Source organism: Oryzias melastigma, linkage group LG10, assembly GCF_002922805.2.
Source record: "Oryzias melastigma strain HK-1 linkage group LG10, ASM292280v2, whole genome shotgun sequence".
Taxonomy (NCBI): Eukaryota; Metazoa; Chordata; class Actinopteri; order Beloniformes; family Adrianichthyidae; genus Oryzias; species Oryzias melastigma.
Window position 1 is genome coordinate 13553215 of NC_050521.1, and position 13132 is coordinate 13566346.

The following is a 13132-nucleotide window of genomic DNA, read 5'->3' on the forward strand; positions in this document are numbered from 1 at the left end:
TTGAGTATTTTTCTCATCTTAAGCCAATAATAAAGACATGTTTTCCAATGATTCTGCAGCAGGATCCGAGCTGTGCAAAAACATAATTGAAAGTGTGGTGTTGCTTTGACATTCAAGCTCCTAATGACTCAATGTAAACATCCCCGTTTGTGCGTGTAACCTCTTTTTTTTCTGTTTCAGTCTGCAGTCCTTGCTGCATCATTGTAAATGCCTGTGAATCTTATTCATCAGGTTTATTCATCCTCCTACTTTCATATTTCTCCACACGCTCAATCATTACTGTGGGGATGGAGGGACATTTAAGTTGTTGCCTTTGTTTGTTGAATGTTTATAGCTTCCGTTAGCTCTGCCTCAACGACCACTGAGGAACCAGTAGATACAAAATCCAAATCCTGCTATAAAAGAGGAGATGCCCTCTGGGCAGCCATAGCTCATAGTTGGCCTGATTTAGTGGCAGCCAGGAATCTGGGCTTGAATAAAGACAGAGAGAGCGAGGGCAGAGTGGGAGAGATAGAGGAAAAGATGGCTCCCCGCGTGATAAATAGCCCCGGCTCTCTCTATTGCATTAGTCGTCCGGGCCGATAGATTGCGAGCCCAATAGACCCAGACGTATGCGATTGGTTTCTCATATAAAAGTTGCATATTAAATTCCTTCACAGGACTGTGCCCCCTAAGCGTGAAGGAGGGATGGAAGAAAATGGGAGTTAAAAAAGCCGAAAGTGGAGAAAGGAATGGAGGAGCAAGAAAAAGGCATTTTATGAGAGATGGAACAGAGGCATAGTTGGGGAAGTCGGAGAGAAGAAGGGGGAAAGATAATGGCAGGAGAAAAGTAGCTTGATGGTAGAAAAGACAAATGGTGATGTCATGTATTTAATAAGTCCTTGGATATTGGACGATGAGTGCGACCGTACGTCCATTTAATCAGTATTGCCTCCCAATGAAGATTTCTCTCTTGTTTTGCGCCCGCCCTCCCTTTTTCTCTTCTCCGCCATTCCCCACATGCTAACGACCGCTCTAATTGTTTCCAAGCTCATTAAGATGCTGATGTTTTAATAGTAATTAATCAGTCATTTGCCTACATGAGAAACGCAGGCCACTGAGGTTTGTTCACCACTGTTTCAGTACAGTGATAAAGCAGTAGCTGAGTCAAAGCGAACAATATCCTGCTAATTTACCTCATCATTGTTAATTGGTTGTTAAGTGCCTTTAATTACCAAGCAGGCTTTGGGATTTAGATCTGCAGAACGAGGGGTTTCCTTGCGACCGTCCCCCCCTTTTTTTGTCTAATGAATACTCAGTGAACTTTAAAAAGTGTAATAAACAACTAAAGAGAGAAACACTGACCCTCCTCTCCCTCTTAAGTGTCATTTTCCCTCCCTCCTCATTTCCTATCTTCTTTTGCTTCCTCTCCTCCATCCTCCTGTCCCTTTCTCCGTTCCTGTCTCACTCCCTATCTCTTTCTCCAGATATTATTAACTCATTAAGTTTTTTTCATTATTTTTAATAAAAGATGAGTTATGGCTTTAGCCTCACTGTGGCAGCATCCCCCATCCCCTCCTCTCTCTCCCTTCCTCTTCAACCGTTTACTCCCTCCCCTTCTTCTCTAACCCCCCCTCCCTCCTCTTCAACATCTTCTCCTCCTCCTCCTCCTCCTCCTCCTCCTCCTCTCTGGGCCATATTGCACGCTGACGCGCTGATGCGTTTGACCTCTGAACTGCGCTCTCAGACATTTCTGTCGCCAGCTTCAACCTTCTGTCCATCTTCTTCGCTTTTACCACCGTCACACTCGTCGATCAATCATCTCTCTTTCTCATAGCGCTGAGCAGTCTTTAGATGGCATTCATAAGATTTATGATTCATGATTCTCTCGGTCTTTGACTGTGTGTGTGTGTGCGAGAAGGAGAATCAAGAGAAAGGAAAAAAAGGATCAGGAGAAAGACAGAAGATAGAGAGGAGAAAAGGGCCTTGTCGATGACACAGAATAATGACAATATTCATGATTGATAGCTTATCCAGAGCTGGTTGGGTACATGTGCTGCATGCCTGTCTATGTGTGTGCATGGCTGTGCTGTTTTGTTTTCCCCACATTAATCTGATGTAAAAGAAACAATGATGAATGGCTTTCATGTGCCTTCGGCTGTCAGTGGTCACTCTGAGGAAAAAAAAAAAAAAACAGAAGTGGAGATAAAGAAGGGAAGCAAGTGACCAGGATTATCAGGGGACACATGATTTTTGTGTTGGAATAGAGGGACTCCAGGGAGGATAAAAAGAGCTCAATCAATTTAAGCCACACAGGGCGAGCACAGATAAGACGGGATAAACAACTTTAGCAATTTCTGCAAATGCTTGAGTTGTTCAAACTCTGCAGAAAATTAGATTAGAGGTGCTTTTAAAGGCTCTTATGATGTTGCTGCCTCCCTTTTTGTTTGTTTTATTATTAATAAAATTCTGAAATAGTCGTGCACCGTAATCAGTCTTCATGATGTCTCGTACAAAATCACCACGTCAGTGATGGTAGGGGGAAAAATCTGGAATTCTAGAACAAATGTGAATCAATGTCTGGTGTATTTTACAGGTTTTTGATAACCCTTTTAATGTTGTTTGCTGCGGCTTTCCACGTGAAATGATGTGCCAGGCTTATTTGTCTCAAAAGTGTTTAGTTACCAGGGAACGTTTCTCTTTTTTTGGCGATGTTCACAACATTTTAAGAATAATACTGAGCTGCATTTACATTCTAATGATGCATTTCATACATGTTCGTCCTGAAACTTTATCTATTTTAACACAATAACAGGCCCACATTATAAATTAAAAAAATCTTAAAATAATGAAAAAAAATATTTAAGTAAGTAAAAAAAAAAAAACCTGCCAATGGAGTAAAAAATGCTTTTATCAAGAATTTGTATTGCAAGAAAAAACTTCTAGACATGTTTTTTCAAACAAAGATTATTTTGCAATTGAAAAACTTTCCTGATAATTTTTTTTTTTTGCAAAACAGAAATTAAGACTATTTTTTTTTCTTTTTGCTTTCTTACAATTCAGTTTTTGCAGTGTCCAAGGAGAAAAAAAGCTGCTGTTTTTTTAGTGCCACTTTGAAAAGAAACTAGAGTTTTTTTTTTGCAAAGAATAGTTGAACAAATTTATAGCAACCAAGAAAAGTGAGTCCTAAATTTAGCGAAGCTTAAATTTGAAGTCCATCTGAAATCAGTGATTTCTTCATTTCCCAGTAGTAATTTAAAACCTGAATGCAGCACCGTCTACTCTTTATCCATGATTAAGAATGAAAGAAATTCAGATTATTAAACCAAAACAGTGTGTAAAAGAAAACAAGACAGACAGGAAAGTAGAGAGAAAAAGTCCTCAAAAACACATGGATCTCATTAAAAACAGAGCTCATTTAGCTATAGTATAAATAAGTTTGAATTTCAGGTTTGTTTAAGATTATAACCCGTTACGTCTCCCAATCAGGAAATCAGTGGACATTAATCTGAAGAAGTGCCTCAAATGAGGAGAATTTATTAATTTTCCAAAGTCCCTTAAATCTAAAGAGATCTTTTCTTGTTAGATTTGATTAAAGAAAACATGAATTCATGTCATCCACACTGTTGTTGATGTTCTTCGAGTATTCTCATCAAAACTGTCTTCAGCAACACTCCATAAACATTTTAAAAATTATAATATTAAAGTTGCTACATTTGTTTCTGATTTACAATCTAATTTAATCTTTAAAACTGTGGGCACAAACAAAGGTGAAGTGCTTTTAAATCTGCATGTTCATATCATGATACTTAAACATTTGGGTTACAAATCTCTCATCCTTTTGATGCAGACTCTATAGGTAGAATCCCTACCAGTCATAGAGTTTTTTTTTCTGACATTTTTGAACATGCAGTTTAAAGGTGACATCATACCACGAGAATGGTACGTTCTGCAGGGGAACCTTCAGTACTGGCATTCGTTTAGTTGGTGCTTACACTACCAGCCTGATTTTCTCTGAAATCCAAGGACACCTCCTCTTAGCAGGAACCCTTTAGCTCCCTAGAAACATCTGCATTTATGAAACTCACCCTTCATACCCTTTATACACCGATTGGAGTGACCGTCCTCTGGGTATTAGACACAAATAGGCCACTCCTTCTTCTATAAAAGCCATGCTGTTAGTGGCATTTGCATTTTCTTGGGAGTGTAATTAATTCCACCTATTTTTGAGTTTTTATGTGAGTTTGCAGTCTAACATGTGTGACCACATGAATTAAATTAGGAAACATGAGGTGTTTGACTTCAGTGCCAGAAATATTCCCTAACACTTAAAATGAGTAAATATAAACCCATATATCATGAAAGGACTGCTAAATTAATTCTGAAGCATTTATTATAAATATGTATAAGTGGACTCTCATTTGTTCCTTAAGGAAGTCGACTGAAATCTAAAAAGGTGAGGTGTTAATGTGGCAGAAGAGCAAAGCGGTGTTTGTTGACAGCCATGATGAATTGTTTCCACTGTACTATGGTAACACATATCCTCACGTAACAGCCCATAATAAAGGTGTTATCTCCGGTGATTTCCTCAGCTGCTTTTTATTGGTAATGTTGTGATTTTTTATTTTTATTTTTAATGAATGGTGCATGCCATACATTCAGTCCTTAGTCACATTTACATAATGAGTCTACAGATACGTTTCTCAGCTTCACGCTACAACATGACGACAGACGTAAGTGTGGCTGTATCCTTCGGCACTGACACAAAAATACATGCTTCACACTTCAAGCACTCGGGTTGATTCAGCTCCGACATGTGTGCTTTATTCCTAACTGCCATTCGCCGAGTGATTCACACTAAACATCAGTTGGTAATGAAAATTCTATTTCCCTACTCCAAGCTGTGGTTCTTCATGTTTCCACTGGGGCACACTCTCTGCAACATTTTCCGTAAGTGAAGTGTAACATAAATACACACTGAAGAGCAGTTTCCCTGTCATTACCAGTGACATCTGTGACAGCAGTGCCATTTGCAAAGTGGATAGCTGTTGTTGCTGTCCTGCTGTTTTTTCCCTCATGCATGACATTTTGATCTGTTATAGCTGCCCTGCAGGTGGCAGGGGTTTGGCCACACAGCAGCATCATCTCAGTGAGATGCTCTCTGGCTGAGATGAGAAGAAGGAAAGGAAAGGAGAATATTAGAGAACCTTGTTATAGTAAATATACAGTAAATTTCTGCACGACTGGTAGCAGTATCGCTACTTCTAATGAGGTTTAACTAAACTCCTTCACCTGCTCCTGCGGTAGGCGATGATTTTTTGATCCTACAGCCACTGTAAGAATGGAAGCTGCATCTCAGTAGATGGGAGTATGCTGCCCTAAAGTCCCTGTTCAGGACGCCGTAGAGGAAAGGATTGAGGGCTGAGTTGGCATATCCAAGCCACAGCACAACAGGGTATGCAGGGACTATGGCAGGGTCTGGATGCTCCCTCAGTCCTAACACTGTGAACAGAATGAAATAGGGTAACCAACACACCACAAATGCGCCAATCACAGCTGCTAGAGTCACTGTGGCTTTGTGCTCCCGCAGCGCCACGGCTGTAACACTGCAAACCAGAGTGGTGCTGGTGGGAGGATTGCTTCTGCAGTCATAGCTGGTGACGCAGGTCGGCCTGGTGCTGATGATGCGCTTGGCCTGCACCCGTGCAATGCGTAGTATTTGGAGATAGGTCCAGCACATGGCAACCAGAGGAAGGTAAAATGTGAGAAGGGAGTCTGTGAGGACGTAAGGTCTGTTCAGCTCAAAGCGACACCTCCTGTCTGAAGCCCACGGTCCCTGGTTCTGTACGGTTCCGTTAACCGTGTTCCAGCCCATTTGGATGGGCAAAAAAGACAAGGCCACAGACACTATCCACACGCTCATCATGGCTACTCCAACTCTCCATGGCACCACTAGGGAGGTATATCTTAGAGGCATGGTCACTGCCAGGTAGCGGTCCACACTGATGGCCAGCAATGTGAGAATGGAGGCAGTGCACAGCATGACATCCATCGAGATGTAGAAGTTGCAGAAGACTGGACCCAGGGGCCAGTCGTCACTGATGAGGATGAGGGCAGAGAAGGGGAGGACCAGGAGGCCGAGCAGCAGGTCTGTCACAGCCAGCGACACGATGAAGCAGTTGGTGAGGCAGCGGAGGCGTCGAGAGGCACAGACAGCCAGACACACCAGCACATTACCACCCACAGTCAGGAGGATGAGGAGGGACAGAATGACACCCAGCACCACTTTTGACAACATTATTAGTGGTTTTTCACTGGCGGCATCGTGACTTTTTTAATTAGTTGAAAGATGTTAACTTTATGAAAAAGCTGACGCTGTAGCTCGTTCATATTTTCTATTTAATATTCAATGGAGGTACTGCACCACATTCTCCAGGCTTTAGCTTTTCCAAACTCTTTGGTGTCCTTTTGGTGTTAGGATCCCAGAAGAATTAGACTTTCATGTGTTTATTCAACCCATTTATCCATGTGAAGTTTGCAGTTAGTTTTTTTCTTCTGAAAAAGAGAACCTGGCATCTCCATGGCTCTAGAAGTGGCTTCTTTTTACTTGCTTGTTCATTGAAGACATCATTTTCAATGCTTGTACTGACACCTAGTGACAAAACATGAGAAATACAGTTAGGTTAGTTGGCATTTAAACTCACATCACTTTACATTTCAGTTTCTCAAACTAAAGATATATGATGTTCTGAGCAGAATGAGCAAGGTTTCATTAGAATATATGCATTTTTTACAACTTAAAAACAGAAAATACTTAAAAATGCATCATAATGTTTATTACTTTATATGATTTTTTTCATTTTGTTTGGACAATTTCCCAACAGTTTTAACACAAACTATTTATGGTTTTTGCTAAGAAAAATTACCAAATCATGTAGCTATGGAAAATATTTCTAAAGCATGCACGTTTTACCTAATACATTTTTGACAATAAAAAAAGTGCAACAAATATAAGATTTTTCAAGATTTAAAGTTTTATAGACGTATAATGTTGAATCTTAAAAAAGAAAAACACATATGTGGTTGTTTTGATAGGAGCACTCAATAATGTTGACAATAATGTTTGCTTCTATTGAATATGAACTGCAACTGAAATGAAAAATCTATTGCATGAGATTATCCTTCCAATGTGGCTGCATCACTATAGTCTTTTCTACCCTATTAAATAATAATTATTTAAAAAAATAACACAATTTCATACAATTACTGAAAAAAATTATGTATTTTTTTTAAATATATTTCTTAGTCTCAGCGTAGTGGTTTTTTTTGCACTGTGTTGTTTGTGCGTACCTGCAGAAACACGCTTGTTTGCTCACAATCATATGAACCATATGTTTAAAGTGGTCTTATAATCTAATTTTTATCATATTAAGTTAGAAGATAAACTTAGATATTCAAGGCAAAATTAGTAGTTTTCCTTTTTTTGGCAAACGAAGGTTAAAATTAGACAAAAATTAAGTTACATTTTGCATTTTTTTTGCATTTGTGCCTTTTTATTTTTTGAAACGTAGTTCAAAATCAATATTTGCAGTCAGCTAATTAAAATAGAATCTATTCACTATTAAATTATGGAAGAGCTATGACTCATTTAATTTAATTTTGATTAAATAGGTTTCTTAAATGTTGTTGCTAAATGTTTTCATAATAAAACACTTGCCAACCCTGTTCAAAAGCCATCAAACTTATTAGAGTCAGAACATGAATTGGGATGTTGACAACAAAAGCCACTGGCTGGAAGTCATGACAATAACAAATAGATTTAGACTCATAATGAAAATGTCATTGAAAGAAGGTTTAATTAAAATCTTGGCCTTCAAAATCCGTAGCCTTGAAAATGAAATAGTTCACTCGGCAACTGCTTCTTTGAACTCCGTCCAGAGCAAACACTGATAACCCATCTGCTGCTGGCGTGCAGCTGAGCTCTCACAAAAACATGACGTTTGAGTTGTTACACAAATACTGTACACAGTTTCCTCTCTATTCTTGACCAAACTCTAATGATCAGAGTCAACAGTTTCCCTCCATTTTCTGATTCATTTTAGTGAATGTTAGCTTGCATTTGGCACATTGAAATTTCCTTTTACATTTCAAAAAATCATTTTTGTTTTCCATTTTGGACAGAAATATGATACTTCCTTCACCTGCTGGTTCTAAGAAGCCAAAATCCCATAGACTTCTACTGAGAAATAAACAGCTATTACTCTTGATCTACTTCTTGTTATTTATATGTTCTTGTTAATCCTATTTTTTGTTTAAATTATATATTTTTCTTTATTGCAAGTTTTTAGTTATAAACTGACCAATCAGACACCTAGATAAAATTATGTGGATCATCCTGGGCCCCACATCAACATTACAAAATGTTTGATTGACAGATTCTCCTGAGCCCTCTTTCAGAGGTTGGAGGGTGGACTTCCAACAAGCTCACTCCTGATTGGTGAGAGTGGTTGGCTAACAAATGTTAGCCTCGTTTCCACTGAGGAATCTGGTCTGGTATTTTGAGTATTTCCATTGTAAAATGGACACATTGAACAGTACCAAACCGTACCTCTTGGGGGCCCCCATCAGTTGTAGGTCTATTGAAAAGCGGAAGGGAACAGTGGAACTGAAAACGTTCCTTGCCATCCTTGGTGACGGTGTGAAACAGGGTGAGCTAGAGGCACGCTAGCAGTCTACACCATGCGTGCGTGTCCTAACCACGAAAAAAAATAAAAAATAAAAAAAGACTTAATTTTGTTGAAGCCAAAAAAATGTTTTCCATGGGTGATGTCACACTCACTTGGTCCAATTCTCTAATACAGTCAATGGCTCAAACCTAGGAACTATTATCTGAGAAATGGCAAATGTTTAGCTAGCTTTCTTGTTTTGCTTCTGCCCAATGATTTCTTATCACATATTTTTCTAACTTACTTGGTGAGATATTTTTTTTTCATTTAAATTGGATTTTTATTACTTTGTTTCACACCAAAGTTGTACTGGAAGAAAAAAAAAATCAAGGCACAATAAATGGCTTAGCCAGGATCAAAACTGAACCTGTTTTAAACTGCAAAAACAACATGATACTTGAAGAAACAAATTTTCTCTTGTAAATAATATTACAATTAAAGATTGAAATTTATTGATACATTGATTATTTCTGATTGGAATCAGTAAAAGACTTGTTTAAAAGCCTAAAAAAACACAAAAAAACAGGAATATTAAGGAATACATCTACTTTTTTTGTATCCAGACCAAAAGCCCATCATGTATCACTACTTAAACTTGTAACATAGTTTTATATAGTGTATTCCTTATAAGCGAGGCTTAGAATCCACGAGCAACAAAATCACCAGTTTTATTGTTGTTGTTTCTATAACTTCTCCTTGAAGTACATGTAAAATGAAAATCTGCAATATTTCATATAATGTCTGAAAACTGTTATTTATATTATTAGTTATTCTTCTATTTTTCCTTAACAAAACATAAAGAGAACTCATTCATCTGACCAAAGATTGTATCTCCCTTCTGTGATGGGATACTGATGCTTCAGAGCCCAAATAACTCAATATCACCTCTAGACAAAGTTCAAAGAAGCCTCTTTTCTGCACAGAAAGCTTTAACTTTGGCTTAAATGTTTCATATTCTTTAAAAAATATATATTTTTATAACATAATATGAAAACACAGACAGATTAAATAACTGAAACCCCACAGTTATATAATGTAGAACCACATGGGCATGCTCAGCTGCTGATCCACAGCGATTTACACCAATAAAAAATGAATAGGTGGAAATGAGGACAAAAAAGGTTTGCCAAGTTCTGATATGAAAAAAATGAGTATATGAATAAAATATATTTTCCTTGTTGTTTTTAACAAATAGGAAGCTCAGGCCTCTGCCGGAGGGCAAAGTCTGAATTTCTGTGAACAGAGGGATGTGCCTGAATGCCTTTAGCTTTTCCCCCATACATGTTGGGTAAAAATGATTGCAATTGTGTTCTGCTTCACCCAGAATCCTGCTGCTCATCTTCACTCTTTTCTTTAATCAGTTTTCTTTACTTTGTGCTGAGGTTACTGCACCAACAGATCAATGAAAAAGGAAGAAAAGGCTTGAAAAAATGCCACGATATAGTAAAGCCGTAACACAATGTACACAATGAAGGAAAGTTGATAGAGAAAATGATTGGATTGGATGGATGGATGGATGGATGGATGGACCAAACACGTAAACTTAGTCTAAAAAACAAACCACAACCAAATCAGAAAGAATAAATCCTGCCGGCTATCGTAAAATAAATGCATCTATTGAATATATCGGCTTAGCTGCATTAATGACTGAATGACTAAAAGCAATAGTGTTACTCTAACTTGAATTTTAGTTATGAAAAAGAGGCAATAAATATATTTACTTGATTTATAATCAACCATCTGCTGTATTCGACAATTTTGTCATTGGAGTTTTCACCAGTGGTGAACCGGAATACATCTCACTGTTTCCACTTCAAACTCACACATGGATGTTGTGTATCTCTGGGACATGTTTTCGTAATGGATTTTGAGGACTGTAATGAATATCAAAAGACTGCGGAGTGCCATGTTTTGCACAGGATGTTCGAGTTTCTGCACAAAATAAGTGTTTTTGAAGTGACAGCTGGGGTTTGGATGGGTTTCTTTACACACTCCAAGACCTCATCTGGGATTTTTGAAATGAGGTCCATGAATGCAGAGTTAGTAGGATATTATAAAAAATAATATTATATTTGCAAATGAGGTTTTAGACTTGACATTTGTCCTGCTTGTTTATGGGCACTGTTTTCTAACATCATTGTGCACTTCTAAATGGAAGATGACTTCCCCTCCAGACATTTTCTGGTTGGTTGATTGGCCAGCAGCACCTTACTGGCCCATGAATTTATTTTGTGGTTATTTAAGACATATGGGTTAAAAAAAGGTTATTTATATTCTTGAATGACCAACAGATAAGTGATGTCTCTTAGAAACTGACATGTACATCATTATAACAGCTTATATTTTTTTTAATTTTCTTTTCTTTTATTTAAATTAATGCATATACATGGACAGACTTTGAGATTTGGATTGGTTTACAATAAAAAAAAAGCTTTATGTTTTGAGTGGTCAGATTCATGGAGAATCATGTTTATGGTTTTGCACACAATGCAAGACTTTTACATTTGCTTCAATTAATCAGAAACAGCTCTTTTGTGAGTAAGAAGCTTTTTTTCATAGTTTCAAGATTATTTTCAGTTTTTATGTTTCTTCACAAAATAAAATTGGATGGGAGTGAAGGGAATCTCTGAGGATTGGATAAATCCCTGCCCTGTCTAGTTTGTAGAATTTTACACTCTGAAAGAAAAAAGCAATTTAGTACACAAACATCACATCTTATTTGTTCAATTTTCAGCCTATTGTGGCAGAATACAATGGCATAATCATCAGAGCAGTATTACTAATTACTGAGTCGGCACCTAACATTATAAAGGTGAGATTACATGTTAAATCAAGATATTTGGTGGCTTTTTGAAAGCATCCTGGCTGTTACATATCTTCTCTCCTATGAGAGATGCAAATAAGATGGAAAAGCGTCATCCTGCCAGTGATCTGCTGAAAAGACTCCCATTTAGATCATTATGATGAAAGGCAGACACAGCATGGCTGGAGCTCAAAGATGAAAAAAGGAGGATTTAATCTCTTCGATGGGACCATCTGCTTGTAGAGTAAAAATCTCCAAAAAAAGATGTTAATCCTGTCTTCATTTGAATCCTGGTGATGGTTTCAGAGTTTAATTATCAGTTTATTTAGTACTTCTTTATTGTTAAACATTGCTTTTTTTGTGGTTCAAGTTCACATCTGGTAGGAGAAAATACTTAAGTTAATGGTTTTACCTGATCGAGTAATGATCATCAAGATATTAATCAATAAAACTTTAAATTATTTTTTAAGATGAAGCCCCTATTAAAAAAAATAAAGGAAAAACTAAAAAAAATGGCGTATACTTGTATAGCGCTTTCTACCCTCCTTCGAGGGCCCAAAGCGCTTCACAGTCACAGACCCATTCACCCATTCACACACACATTCACACACTGGTGGTGGCTCCGCTGCCGAACACTGGCGCCAACCTCCCACCAGAGGCAATTCGGGGTTCAGTGTCTTGCCCAAGGACACTTCGACACATGGGCGGGCAAGGCGGAGTCGAACCTGCTCACTTCTGATCAGGAGTCGACCGCCCTACCACTGCACCACGGCCGGTCATTCCAAATGATTGGAATTGATCTGATGCTACAGCAAACCTGTTTTGGTTTGCTTAATCACCATTTCATACAACTCTAAAGATATAAAATACTTATAAAAGCATCAGGATCTGATGCTTCATCCATCCACCTTCTATGTCCTTGCAGGGTCAAAGCAATGTTTCATTGACATAAAACAATTCAACTGAACACTATCTTGGATCCTTCCCCCACTTTGCTTTTATAAATGCAACTTAGTGTATGCCAGTGCTCAGTTTTCCAGTTAAAAATGCACGTCTGTGTGTGGTTGAGATCCATCTTTGCTTGTGAGCTCACATTTGTTTTCTTGTCTTGTCTTTTTGTTCTCTTTACCCAGAGACCAAGACAGATATGGAGGAGAGAGGGAAGAGATCGGAATGGTGGGTTGCTAGGTAACAGTTGCGTATTCTGACCAGTAGATGGAAGCCCTGGAAGTGTGAAATTGAAACACCCAACTAACATAACCAGAGACCAACAGGAGGATCTACCACATCAAATATGGATGGACAGGAACAGCAGGTATTGCTGCACACACACAAACCGACCCAGATACACTAACAAGCTCCGGTTGGATGGGGATAATTGATTGCCCTTATTACACTTTTATTATGTGAACAATGCAGCTTTACAAAAGGTTTTAACGAAAAGAGGGCTCTTAGACTCACAGTAAAACATGAAAAATAATCTACTTACACAGCCTAATTTTTTTTTGCTTTCCTGTTTCATCGTCGATGTGAATGTTCACTTAAAATTCACAAGAAACTTTCCTTGTGAGCTGTTTAACACAGCAAACTTTGCTATTTTCTTGTTCTGATTAAAAGTTGCCAG

At 38.0% G+C, this 13132-nt stretch overlaps 1 protein-coding gene across 1 annotated transcript in view; it reads right to left on the reverse strand.

Moving 5' to 3' along the window:
* Positions 1–4603: 4603 nt before the first annotated feature.
* Positions 4604–13132, reverse strand: part of hrh2a (histamine receptor H2a) — a 10899-nt gene continuing 2370 nt past the window's right edge. Inside the window, exons 2-3 of the mRNA XM_024283254.2 lie at positions 5272–6631; positions 4604–5144 (exon numbers count right to left, since the gene is read on the reverse strand). Of these exons, the coding sequence (XP_024139022.1) occupies positions 4891–5144; positions 5272–6277 (1260 nt within the window). The 5' untranslated portion in view covers positions 6278–6631 and the 3' untranslated portion in view covers positions 4604–4890. The remainder of the gene's footprint in view (positions 5145–5271; positions 6632–13132) is intronic.